General features: G+C 48.1%; 1 protein-coding gene and 1 pseudogene across 1 annotated transcript in view; both read left to right on the top strand.

Annotated features, from left to right (window-relative positions):
• The window catches only part of LOC119965000 (uncharacterized protein KIAA0040), a 19,536-nt gene extending 17,616 nt beyond the window's left edge, over positions 1 to 1,920 (top strand). The window contains exon 2 of the mRNA XM_038795190.1: positions 157 to 1,920. Within this exon, the coding sequence (XP_038651118.1) occupies positions 452 to 742 (291 nt within the window). The 5' untranslated portion in view covers positions 157 to 451 and the 3' untranslated portion in view covers positions 743 to 1,920. The remainder of the gene's footprint in view (positions 1 to 156) is intronic.
• The window catches only part of LOC119964247, a 16,718-nt pseudogene continuing 3,468 nt past the window's right edge, over positions 929 to 14,178 (top strand).

Below are 14,178 nucleotides of genomic sequence, written 5' to 3'. Positions count from 1 at the left end.
ACTGGGATTGGGGGAAATAGTGAGGGTGGGTTTGGGGGATATGGGGAGATTATGGTATTGTTCTTAGTGAGTTGGGGTTGTACTGGAATGAGCACACCCTATCACTCTGTGACTACTTCAATGTGGCCTCCAATGTTTTTCTGCTTTTTCCTGCAGGATCCACGCCGGACAAGTTCTGTGTTGACTCAGAGACGGTTTACTGTCCCAGTTGAGGCTCCTGAAGAATATCTCCGCAGCTTTCTGGTTAATCATTTGTACCTCATGAGCAGAAAGTGGGTCCTCCCTACACGACAGTCCAAGCATTCACTCTGCCTGTACTCTGTTTGAGAGTCCGAGCATTCACTCTGCCTGTACCCTGTCTGCGTGAGACTGAGCATTCTCTCTACCTGTACCCTGCCTGTGTGAGCAAGCTCTCCGCCTGTACATTGGACAGAGCAAGCACAGTGTAACAATGCTGGAATATGTGAGATCATTCATGACAGCAACGTGGGACTTGATTGTATTGAAGCACAAAGAGGGGGTTTATAACTCTGTCTGCCTGGCCGTTCTCTTGATTCTGCCCCTGCTGCTCCTGATCCTTGCCGTGTGTCTCTGTTGTCACGGCTGTTGTTGTGGTCGAGGCTCCTGCTGCAAGTGCTGTCATCGGCAACAAGAGACAAGCAAGAAGAAAAAATTAGATGACCTCTGGATTCCAAGCCAGCCGCAGCCAATCATGATGGAGAGTCTCTCAGTCCCGGTATAAACCTGCATTCAGGATCTCCGTGTCACCTAATGGTCCATGCATGGCCCCATCCTTCCCCTTTGGAAAACAGTCTTCAGACCAACCTGGAATTTAACAACACTGCAGGCTCTGCAGAGACCACCTTGGTTGCTGATCCATTGGAGAGATTTATAAGTTTCTCACTTCTGTTATGCTGATTGTTGTGCGATGAATTTACTCATTGTGTTTCAAATGTTGCTCCGCCAGTCACCATATGCTGGCTACTTTGTCACAGCAGTGGCCAAGTGAGCTACTTCCTACAATGATCCAGACTCTCCACTGCACTCACAACCGCTCTGGATTCCAAATCAATCAGATTGTTAAACTCTCCACTGTCCTTGTCTCAACACAGCCCCTCACATCAAATATACCTGCTGTGGCTTAGTCCCCCTGCATCTATTCCTTAAAATGTAAGGTTTTGCATCAATGTAAACTGTTTACAGCTGCACCTAGATGGCAGTTACACTGTGGCTACAGTTTATGTATTTATATCTGTATTTGCATTGTTTTTATGTACAGCGTGACTCTTGCTTGCAATGTGACAAGTTCACAGTGTGAAGTAGTGTGCACTGCAACTGTAGTGTGCACAGTGTGACTATAGTGTACACTGTGATTGTAGTGCACAAAGGGCAACTATAGTGTGCAAAGTGTGACAAAAGTGTACACAGTGTGACTGTCATGTACACTGTGACTGTGGTGTGCACTGTGACTGTAGCATGCAAAGTGTGGCTGTAGTGTACATTGTGACTAGTGTATACTGTGATAGTAGTGTACACTGTCACTAGTGTATACTGTGACTAGTGAGTAAAAGGAGTACTGAGTGTACACTGACTAGTGTGCAAAGTGTGACTGTAGTGTGCACTGTGGCTGTGGTGTATACTGACTGTAGCGTGCAAAGTGTGACTGTAGTGTACATTGTGACTGTAATGTATACTGTGACTGTAGTGTACACTGTAACTAGTGTATATTGTAACTAGTGTGCAAAAGCAGTACTGAGGTGTACACTGTAGAGTGCACTGTGACTGTAATGTGCACTGTGACTTTAGTGTACATTATGACTGTAGTGTATACTGTGATTGTAGTGTGCAAAAGTGTGACTGTGGTGTACAGTCACTAATGTGCACTGTGACTGTAGTATACACTGACTTTAGTGTGCAAAAGTGTGACTGTGGTGTACACTATGGCTGTAGGGTACACTGTGATTGTAGTGTGAAAAATGTGACTGGTGCACACTATGGCTGTAGGGTACACTGTGACTGTAGTGTGCAAAATGCGACCGTGGTGCACATTGTGACTAGTGTATACTGTGACTGTAGTGTGCACTGTGACTGTAGTGTGTAAAATGCAGCTGTGGTGTACATTGTGACTAGTGTATATTGTGACTAGTGTACACTATGACTGAAGTGTGCAAAGTGCGACTATGGTGTACACTGTGGCTATAGTGGACACTGTGACTGTAGTGTGCAAAGTGTGATTGTGGTATACAGTGACTAATGTACACTGTGACTGTAGTGTTCACTTTGACCATAGTGTATACTGTGACCGAAGTGCATACTATGACTGTAGTGTGCAAAGTACGACTGTGATACACACTGTGACTGTAATGTATACTGTGGCTGTAGTATGCAAAGTGTGGCTGTGGTGTACACTGTGGCTGTAGTGTAAACTTTGACTATAGTGTGCAAAATGTGACTAGTGTGCAAAATGTGACTAGTGTACACTGTAACTGTAGTATGCACTATGACTGTAGTGTGCAAAGTGTGACTGTAGTGTACACTGTGACTGTAGTATTTTATACTGCCAGTACTGAAGGTTCAAAGGGCGATTCAAACATTGCCATAATTTCCCTGATGTTTTTAGAGAAGATGCCTTCGGTCACTTGCTAACTCCCAGAAACAATTAACTTTCTTCCCAAACTCGCCAGCTCCTTAATTTGATCATTAACTGAGTTTGTTAATGTTTGTCTGGAACTTGAACAAATTGCAGCAAAGTTACTGACAAGCTAGCAACACAAAACCTGGGGCGGAATTCTCCGGCCTCCGCAGGATTGGGGAATCGCCCGGGGCCAGCGTAAATCCTGCCCCCGCCGTGGCCGGAATTTTTCACTACCCGGGAATCGGCGGGAGCGGGAATCGCGCCCCGCCGATCGGCGGGCCCTCCGCGGCAATTCTCCGGCCCGCGATGGGCCGAAGTCCCGCCGCTGTCAGGCCTCTCCCGCCGACGTGGTTTAAACCACCTCTGTGCTGGCGGGATTGGTGGCACAAGCGGGCCCCCGGGGTCCTGGGGGGGGCGCGGGGCAATCGGACCCCGGGGGGTGCCCTCACGGTGGCCTGGCCCGCGATCGGGGCCCACTGATCGGCGGGCGGGCCTGTGCCGTGGGGGCACTCTTTTTCTTCCACCACCGCCACAGCCTCCACCATGGCGGAGGCGGAAGAGACCCCCTCCACCGTGTATGTGCCAGTGGTGACGTCAGCGGCCGCTGACACTCCGGTGCATTGCCGGACCCACGCCGACCGGCGAAGGCCTTTCGGCCAGCCCCGACGCCGATCGGCCTGGTGCCAAAGGCCATTGGCGCCAGTTTTGGCGCCAGTCGGCGGAGCGGGAGCCACTCCGGCACGGGCCTAGCCCCTAAAGGTGCGGAGAATTCCGCACCTTTGGGGAGGCCCGACGCCGGAGTGGTTGGCGCCACTCCGCTACGCCGGGACCCCCCCCCCGTCCCGCCGGGTAGAGGAGAATTTCGCCCCAGGAGTCTGACTTGCTGTTTTAGAACTTCAGCCAATCGTAAGGTTTTCTGAAAATGTTCTTTTATTTGAATGGTCAGATTCATGGACGGATTAATGGCTCTATTTAAAACTTACCACTGAATGTCTATGTGAACATTTCTGGGAGATGATGACACAGTGGTAATCCAGCAGCCCAGTTTAATGCTCTGCAGACATGGGTTCAAATCCCACCACGACCTGTGGTGGAATTTAAATTCAATTAATAAATCTGGAATTGAAAGCTAGTCTCAGAAATGGTGAACCTGAAATTATCACCAATTGTTGTAAAAACCCACCTTCAGAGAAGGAATCTGCAGTATTTACCTGGTCTGGCCTACGTGTTGGTCCTGAACTGCAGGAATGTAGAGTAAAAAGATCGTAGAGACTTCATATACAGATCATAGAATCTCAACAGTGAAGAAGGAGGCCATTCGGCCCATTGAGTCTGCATCAGCCTTTGGAAAGACTACCCTACTTAATCCCATGTCGCCACCCTATCCCCTTTACCCAGTAATCCAACCTAATCTTTTGGACACGAAAGGGCAATTTAGCATGGCCAATCCACCTAACCGGCATGTCTTTGGACTGTGGGAGGAAACCGGAGCACCTGGAGAAAACCCATGCAGACACGGGGAGAAAGTGCAAACTCCACACAGACACCCGAGGCTGGAATTGAACCCAGGTCCCTGGATCTATGAGGCAGCAATGCTAACCACTGTGCCACCGTGCTGTGTGGTTAACCATTTACTGCCATTCAGTTCTTGGGCAACTAGGGATGGGAAGTATCCAGCGATACGAATATCTCATAAAATAAATGAATAGACCTTTTGAAGTAGCTCTGATAACCCAAACATTGATGCAGCTACTGCACAAACTCATAGGCAGCCAGATGCTTCCAGATTGCACACCGTCTTGCCTTTAACATGCAGTCAGTGCTAATACATAGTACATGTGCTATGTACTATGCCAGTGTGAAAATAAGCTTTCACAAATTTCCTAGGAAGTGAAAATAAGCTCAATTGTGAATCGCTCCCTCACCTACATACTCTCCTCCAGTCTGCAGCTAACACTGGGGGCAAACGGGAACAGGTACTTATACTAAAGGCAGTGTTTTCTGCATTTAGGTTTTATATAGATATTTGTCTATTTTCTTGAGAGAAATACTGATAAAAGTAAATATATTGAAGGAAAAGATTAAAGATTGCGTGTATGAAGTTGTAGCTCAGCTTGTAAAAAGCCATTTCTATGAAATATTATATATTGAATAAATTGCAAAAGGACCAATATTGAATATGATGGATGTGTCACATCTCAGTCTGTCACATTTCAAAGTATCACGATGAAGAATGTCACACAACAAACGGCCGCATATGAATGAATCTCAAATCGCAGCAGGAAACAGCGTTTAACACATAGCGGACAATAAAGAAACACATGTAGCGATATCACAAATGAAAAAGAAGGCAGGCGACAGTTAACATCAGCTAGGTTGAGGGTATTCCGGCTATGGGGTTCCAATCCATTTTGGATCCAGGCTTTCTCCCTATTCCAGCTCCAAGGTTTCTCTCTATTCCGGCTCCGGGGTTTCTCTCTATTCAGACTCCGGGGTTTCTCTCTATTCCAGCTCCAGGGTTTCTCTCTATTCAGACTCCGGGGTTTCTCTCTATTCCAGCTCCAAGGTTTCTCTCTATTCAGACTCCGGGGTTTCTCTCTATTCAGACTCCGGGGTTTCTCTCTATTCAGACTCCGGGGTTTCTCTCTATTCCAGCTCCAGGGTTTCTCTCTATTCAGACTCCGGGGTTTCTCTCTATTCCAGCTCCAAGGTTTCTCTCTATTCAGACTCCGGGGTTTCTCTCTATTCAGACTCCGGGGTTTCTCTCTATTCAGACTCCGGGGTTTCTCTCAATTCAGATTCTGGGGTTTCTCTCCATTCAGACTCCGGGGTTTCTCTCCATTCAGACTCCGGGGTTTCTCTCTATCCCGGCTCCGGGGTTTCTCTCTATCCCGGCTCCGGGGTTTCTCTCTATTCCGACTCCGGGGTTTCTCTCCAATTCCGGCTCTGGGGTTACTCTCCATTCCGGCTCCTGGGTTTCTACTTTCGGCTCCGGAGTTTCAGTCTATTCCGGCTCTGGGGTTTCTCTCTATTCCGGCTCCGGGGTTTCTCTCCATTCCGACTCCGGGGTTTCTCTCTATTAAGACTCCGGGGTTTCTCTCTATTCAGACTCTGGGGTTTCTCTCAATTCCGACTCCGGGCTTTCTCTCAATTCCGACTCCGGGGTTTCTGTATATTCAGATTCCGGGATTTCCCTCTATTCAGGCTCCGGGGTTTCTCTCACAGAATCATAGAATTTACAGTGCAGAAGGAGGCTATTTGGCCCATCGAGTCTGGACCGGCGCTTGGAAAGAGCAGCCTATCCAAGCCCACACGCCCCACCCTATCCCCATAACCCAGTAACCCCATTTAATCTTTTAGGACACTAAGGATAATTTATCGTGGCCAATCCACCGAATCCGCACATCTTTGGACTGTGGGAGGAAACCGGAGCACCCGGAGGAAACCCACGCACACACGGGGAGAATGTGCAGACTCCGCACAGACAGTGACCCAAGCCGGGAATCGAAGCTGGGACCCTGGAGCTGTGAAGCAACTGTGCTAACCACTATGCTACCGTGCTGCTCTCTATTCAGATTCTGGAGTTTCTCTCTATTCAGACTCTGGGATATCTCACTGTTCAGACTCCGAGATTTCTCTCAATTCCGGCCCCTGCGTTTCTCTCAATTCCGGCCCCTGGGTTTCTCTCAATTCCAGCTCCGGGGTTTCTCTCAATTCCGGCCCCTGGGTTTCTCTCAATTCCAGCTCCGGGGTTTCTCTCAATTCCGGCCCCTGGGTTTCTCTCAATTCCAGCTCCGGGGTTTCTCTCAATTCCGGCTCCAGGGTATCTCTGTGTTCCGGCTCCGGGGTTTCCATCTATTCAGACTCTGGGGTTTCCATCTATTCAGACTCCGGGGTATCTCTCAATTCCGGCTGCAGGGTTTCTCTCCAATTCCAGCTCTGGGGTTTCTCTCTATTTAGACTCCGGGGTTTCTCTCTATTCAGACTCTGGGATATCTCACTGTTCAGACTCCGAGGTTTCTTTCAATTCCGGCCCCTGGGTTTCTCTCAATTCCGGCTCTGAGGTTTCTCTCAATTCCGGCTCCGGGGTTTCTCTCTATTCAGACTCGGTGGTTTCTCTCTATTCAGACTCCGGGGTTTCTCTCAATTCCGGCTCCGGGGTATCTCTCTATTCAGACTCCGGGGTTTCTCTCAATTCCGGCTCCGGGGTTTCTCTCGATACAGACTCAGGGGTTTCTGTCTATACAGCTCCGGTGTTTCAGTATATTCAGACTCCAGGGTTTCTCTCCATTCCGGCTCTGGGGTTTCTCTCCTTATTCCGGCTCCGGGGTTTCTCTCTATTCCGGCTCCGGGATTTCTCTCTATTCAGACTCCGGGGTTTCTCTCTATTCAGATTCCGAGGTTTCTCTCTATTCCGGCTCCGGGGTTTCTCTCTATTCAGACTCCGGGGTTTCTCTCTCTCTGTTCCGGCTCCGGGGTTTCTCTCTATTCAGACTCCGGAGTTTCAGTCTATTCAGACTCCGGGGTTTCTCTCTATTCAGACTCCGGGGTTTCTCTCTATTCAGATTCTGGGGTTTCTCTAAATTCCAGCTCCAGGGTTTCTCTCCAATTCCGGCTCTGGGGTTTCTCTAAATTCCGGCTCCGGGGTTTCTCTCTATTTAGACTCCGGGCTTTCTCTCTGTTCAGACTCAGGGGTTTCTCTCACAGAATCATAGAATTTACAGTGCTGAAAGAGGCCATTTGGCCCATCGAGTCTGGACCATCCCTTGGAAAGAGCAGCCTCTCCAAGCCCACACCCCGCACCCTATCCCCATATCCCAGTAACCCCACTTAATCTTTTTGGACACTAAGGGTAATTTATCGTGGCCAATCCACCTAACCTGCACAATCTTTGGACTGTGGGTGGAAACCGGAGCACCCGGAGGAAACCCACGCAGACACGGGGAGAACGTGCAGACTCCGCACAGACAGTGACCCAAGCCGGGAATCGAAGCTGGGACCCTGGAGCTGTGAAGCAACTGTGCTAACCACTATGCTACCGTGCTGCTCTCTATTCAGACTCTGGGATATCTCACTGTTCAGACTCCGAGGTTTCTCTCAATTCCGGCCCCTGGGTTTAAGAACATAAGAACTAGGAGCAGGAGTAGGCCATCTGGCCCCTCGAGCCTGTTCCACCATTCAATTAGATCATGGCTGATCTTTTGTGGACTCAGCTCCACTTTCCGGCCCGAACACCATAACCCTTAATCCCTTTATTCTTCAAAAAACTATCTATCTTTACCTTAAAAACATGTAATGAAGGAGCCTCAACTGCTTCACTGGGCAAGGAATTCCATAGATTCACAACCATTTGGGTGAAGAAGTTCCTCCTAAACTCAGTCCTAAATCTACTTCCCCTTATTTTGAGGCTATGTCCCCTAGTTCTGCTGTCACCCGCCAGTGGAAACAACCTGCCCGCATCTATCCTATCTATTCCCTTCATAATTTTAAATGTTTCTATAAGATCCCCCCTCATCCTTCTAAATTCCAATGAGTACAGTCCCAGTCTACTCAACCTCTCCTCATAATCCAATGCCTTCAGCTCTGGGATTAACCTAGTGAATCTCCTCTGCACACCCTCCAGTGCCAGTACGTCCTTTCTCAAGTAAGGAGACCAAAACTGAACACAATACTCCAGGTGTGGCCGCACTAACACCTTATACAATTGCAACATAACCTCCCTAGTCTTACCTCCATTACCTCCATCCCTCTAGCAATGAAGGACAAAATTCCATTTGCCTTCTTAATCACCTGTTGCACTTGTAAACCAACCTTCTGTGACTCATGCACTAGCACATCCAAGTCTCTCTGAACAGCGGCATGCTTATTATTTTATTATTTTATTTATTATTTTTTATTGTTTAAATAATAATCCCGTTTGCTGTTATTCCTACCAAAATGGATAACCTCACATTTGTCAACATTGTATTCCATCTGCCAGACCCGAGCCCATTCACTTAACCTATCCAAATCCCTCTGCAGACTTCCAGTATCCTCTGCACTTTTCGCTTTACCACTCATCTTAGTGTCATCTGCAAACTTGGACACATTGCCCTTGGTCCCCAACTCCAAATCATCTATGTAAATTGTGAACAATTGTGGGCCCAACACGGATCCCTGAGGGACACCACTAGCTACTGATTGCCAACCAGAGAAACACCCATTTATCCCAACTCTTTGCTTTCTATTAATTAACCAATCCTCTATCCATGCTACTACTTTACCCTTAATGCCATGCATCTTTATCTTATGCAGCAACCTTTTGTGTGGCACCTTGTCAAAGGCTTTCTGGAAATCCAGATATACCACATCCATCGGCTCCCCGTTATCTACTGCACTGGTAATGTCCTCAAAAATTCCACTAAATTAGTTAGGCATGACCTGCCTTTTACAAACCCATGCTGCGTCTGCCCAATGGGACAATTTCTATCCAGATGCCTCGCAATTTCTTCCTTGATGATAGATTCCAACATCTTCCCTATTACCGAAGTTAAGCTCACTGGCCTATAATTTCCTGCTTTCTGCCTACCTCCTTTTTTAAACAGTGGCGTCACGTTTACTAATTTCAAAACCACCGGGACCACCCCAGAGTCTAGTGGATTTCGGTAAATTATCACTAGTGCATCTGCAATTTCCCTAGCCATCTCTTTTAGCACTCTGGGATGCATTCCATCAGGGCCAGGAGACTTGTCTACCTTTAGCCCCATTAGCTTGCCCATCACTCCCTCCTTAGTGATAACAATCCTCTCAAGGTCCTCACCTGTCATAGCCTCATTTCTATCAGTCGCTGGCATGTTATTTGTGTCTTCCACTGTGAAGACCGACCCAAAAAACCTGTTCAGTTCCTCAGCCATTTCCTCATTTCCCATTATTAAAACTCCCTTCTCATCCTCTAAAGGACCAATATTTACCTTAGCCACTCTTTTTTGTCTTATATATTTGTAAAACCTTTACTGTCTGTTTTTATATTCTGAGCAAGTTTACTCTCATACTCTATCTTACTCTTCTTTATAGCTTTTTTAGTAGCTTTCTGTTGCCCCCTAAAGATTTCCCAGTCCTCTAATCTCCCAGCAATCTTTGCCACTTTATATGCTTTTTCCTTCAATTTGATACTCTCCCTTATTTCCTTAGATATCCACGGTCGATTTTCCCTCTTTCTTCCGTCCTTCCTTTTTGTTGGTATAAACCTTTGCTGTGCACTGTGAAAAATCGCTTGGAAGGTTCTCCACTGTTCCTCAACTGTTCCACCAGAAAGTCTTAGCTCCCAGTCTACCTTAGCTAGTTCTTCTCTCATCCCCTTGTAATCTCCTTTGTTTAAACACAAAACACTAGTATTTGATTTTACTTTCTCACCCTCCATCTGTATTTTAAATTCCACCATATTGTGATCGCTCCTTCCGAGAGGATCCTTAACTATGAGATCATGAATCAATCCTGTCTCATTACACAGGACAAGATCTAGGACCGCTTGTTCCCTCGTAGGTTCCATTACATACTGTTCTAGGAAACTATCGCAGATACATTCTATAAACTCCTCCTCACGGTTGCCTTGACCAACCTGGTTAAACCAATCAACATGTAGATTAAAATCCCCCATGATAACTGCTGTACCATTTCTACATGCATCAGTTATTTCTTTGTTTATTGCCTGCCCCACCATCTCGTTACTATTTGGTGGCCGATAGACTACTCCTATCAGTGACTTTTTCACCTTACTATTCCTGATTTCCACCCAAATGGATACAACCTTATCCTCCATAGCACCGATGTCATCCCTTACTATTGCCCGGATGTCATCCTTAAATAACAGAGCAACACCACCTCCCTTACCATCCACTCTGTCCTTCCGAATAGTTTGATACCCTCGGATATTTAACTCCCAGTCGTGACCATCCTTTAACCATGTTTCAGTAATGGCCACTAAATCATAGTCATTTACGATGATTTGTGCCACCAACTCATTTACTTTATTCCGAATACTACGAGCATTCAGGTAAAGTACACTTATGTTGGTTTTTTACCTCTGTTTTGAATCTTAACATCTCCAGTTTTATTCCTTTTGTTATTACTGGGCCTATTCACTGTGCTCCCCTCAGTCACTGTACCTTGTACTGTCGCCCTTATGGATTTCTGACTATGTCTTCTCTGCCTTGCACTTTTCCCCTTACTTCCTTTTGTTTCTGTCCCTGTTTTACTACCTTCCAACTTCCTGCATTGGTTCCCATCCCCTGCCACATTAGTTTAAACCCTCCCCAACAGCTCTAGAAAACACCCCCCCTAGGACATCGGTTCCAGTCCTGCCCAAGTGCAGACCGTCCGGTTTGTACTGGTCCCACCTCCCCCAGAACCGGTCCCAATGCCCCAGGAATTTGAATCCCTCCCTCTTGCACCATCTCTCGAGCCACGCATTCATCCTATCTATCCTGACATTCCTACTCTGACTAGCTCGTGGCACTGGTAGCAATCCTGAGATTACTACCTTTGAGGTCCTACTTTTTAGTTTAACTCCTAACTCCCTGAATTTCGCTTGAAGGACCTCATGCCCGTTTTTTACCTATATCGTTGGTGCCTATGTGCACCACGACAGCTGGCTGTTCACCCTCCCCCCCAAGAATGTCCTGCAGCCGCTCCGAGACATCCTTGACCCTTGCACCAGGGAGGCAACATACCATCCTGGAGTCTCGATTGCGTCCACAGAACCGCCTGTCTATTCCCCTTACGATCGAGTCCCCTATCACTATAGCCCTGCCATTTTTCTTCCTGCCGTGCTGTGCAGCAGAGCCAGCCACGGTGCCATGAACCTGGCTGCTGCTGCCTTCCCCTGGTGAGCCATCTCCCTCAACAGTATCCAAAGCAGTATATCTGTTTTGCAGGGAGATGACCACAGGGGACACCTGCACTGCCTTCCTACTCTTGCTCTTTCTTTTGGTCACCCATTTTCTATCTCCCTCAGTAACCTTCACCTGCGGTGTGACCAACTCGCTAAACGTGCTATCCACGACCTCCTCAGCATCGCGGATGCTCCAAAGTGAGTCCATCCGCAGCTCCAGAGCCGTCAAGCGGTCTAACAAGAGCTGCAACTGAACACACTTCTTGCACGTGAAGGAGCCAGGGACAGTGGACGTGTCCCTGAGCTCCCACATCGCACACGAGGAGCATGACACGGGTCTGGGATCTCCTGCCATGTCTTAAACCCTTGGTACACTTGGTAAACAACTAGAATTTCAAAATAAAAATAAATAAATTAGACAATGAAAAGAAAAAGAGAGACTACTTACCAGTCACTTACCAGGGTTAAAAAAGCACCTCCTCACACTCTGCACCGAATTACCTCACTGCACCAAGTTACCAAGTTTCAATACCCACTCTGGATGAATCTCACTCCGGATGAGTCTCCTGGAAAAGTGCTCTCTCCTATAGGGTTTCTCTCCTCTTCCGGCTCTGGGGTTTCTCTCCTATACCGGCTCCGGGGTTACTGTCCTATTCCGGCTCCGGGGTTTCTCTCATTCAGACTCAAGGTTTCTCTCTATTCAGATTCCGGGGTTTCTCTCATATAATTTCTCTCAATTCCGGCTCCGGGATTTCTCTCAATTCCGGCTCCGGGATTTCTCTTAATTCCAGCTCCGGGGTTTCTCTCGATACAGACTCCGGGGTTTCTGTCCATCCAGCTCCGGAGTTTCTGTCTATTCAGACTGTGGGGTTTCTCTCTATTCCGGCTCCGGGGTTTCTCTCTATTCAGACTCCGGGGTTTCTCTCTATTCAGACTCCGGGGTTTCTCTCTATTCAGATTCTGGGTTTATCTCTATTCCGGCTCCGGGGTTTCTATATATTCAGACTCCGGGGTTTCTCTCAATTCCGGCTCCGGGGTTTCTCTCTATTCCGGCTCCGGGGTTTCTCTCTATTCAGACTACGGGGTTTCTCTCTATTCCGGCTCCGGGGTTTCTCTCTATTCAGACTACGGGGTTTCTCCTTATTCAGACTCCGGGGTTTCTCTCTATTCAGATTCCGGGGTTTCTGTCTATTTCAGCTCTAGGGTTTCTCTCTATTCAGGTTCCGGGGTTTCTGTCTATTTCAGCTCTAGGGTTTCTCTCTATTCAGACTCCGAGGTTTCTCTCTATCCCGGCCCCTGGATATCTCTAAATTCCGGCTCCAGGGTTTCTCTCCTATTCCGGCTCCGGGGTTACTGTCCTATTCCGGCTCCGGGGTTTCTCTCTATTCAGACTCAAGGGTTTCTCTCTATTCAGATTCCGGGGTTTCTCTCATATAATCATAGAATTTACAGTGCTGAAGGAGGCCATTTGGCCCATCGAGTCTGGACCGTCCCTTGGAAAGAGCAGCCTATCCAAGCCCACACCCACCACTCTATCCCCGTAACCCAGTAACCCCACTGGGTAATTTATCGTGGCCAATACATCTAACCTGCACATCTTTGGACTGTGGGAGGAAACCGGAGCACCCGGAAGAAACCCATGCAGACACGGGGAGAACGTGCAGACTCCGCACAGACAGTGACCCAAGCCGGGAATCGAATCTGGGGCCCTGGAGCTGTGAAGCAACTGTGCTAACCACTATGCTACCGTGCTGCACTCTATTCAGACTCTGGGATATCTCACTGTTCAGACTCCGAGGTTTCTCTCAATTCCGGCCCCTGGGTTTCTCTCAATTCCGGCCCCTGGGTTTCTCTCAATTACGGCTCCGGGGTTTCTCTCAATTCCGGCTCCGGGGTTTCTCTCGATACAGACTCCGGAGTTTCTCTCAAATCCGGCTCCGGAGTTTCTCTCGATACAGACTCCGGGGTTTCTGTCTATCCAGCTCCGGAGTTTCAGTCTATTCAGACTCCAGGGTTTCTCTCCATTCAGACTCCGGGGTTTCTCTCTATTCAGACTCCGGGGTTTCTCTCTAATTCCGGCTCCTGGGTTTCTCTCTATTCAGACACCGGGGTTTCTCTCTATCCCGGCTCCGGGGTTTCTCTCTATTCAGACTCCGGGGTTTCTCTCTATTCAGACTCCGGGGTTTCTCTATTCCGGCTCCTGGGTGTCTCTCAATTCCGATCCCTTGGTTTCTATTTATTCTGGCTGCTGGGTTTCTCTCCTATTCCGGCTCCGGGGTTTCTCTCTATTCAGACTCCGGGGTTTCTCTCTATTCAGATTCCGGGGTTTCTCTCTAATTCCGGCTCCGGGGTTTTCTCTATTCAGACTCTGTGGTTCCTCTCTTATTCCAGCTCCGGTGTTTCTCTCTATTCAGATTCTGGGGTTTCTCTCAATTCCGGCTCCGGGGTTCCTCTCTATTCAGACTCTGGGGTTTCTGTTTATTCCGGCTCCGGGGTTTCTGTGTATTTCAGCTCCGGGGTTTCCCTCTAACCCGGCCCCTGGGTATCTCTAAATTCCGGCTCCAGGGCTTCTCTCCTATTCCGGCTCCGTGGTCTCTCTCCAATTCCGGCTGCAGGGTTTCTCTAAATTCCGTCTCCGGGGTTTCTCTCTATTTAGACTCCGGGCTTTCTCTCT

The sequence above is a fragment of the Scyliorhinus canicula genome, chromosome 4 (assembly GCF_902713615.1).
Source record: "Scyliorhinus canicula chromosome 4, sScyCan1.1, whole genome shotgun sequence".
NCBI lineage: Eukaryota > Metazoa > Chordata > Chondrichthyes > Carcharhiniformes > Scyliorhinidae > Scyliorhinus > Scyliorhinus canicula.
The sequence above is the reverse complement of the archived record's forward strand: the minus strand, read 5'-3'. Positions and strand labels throughout refer to the sequence as shown.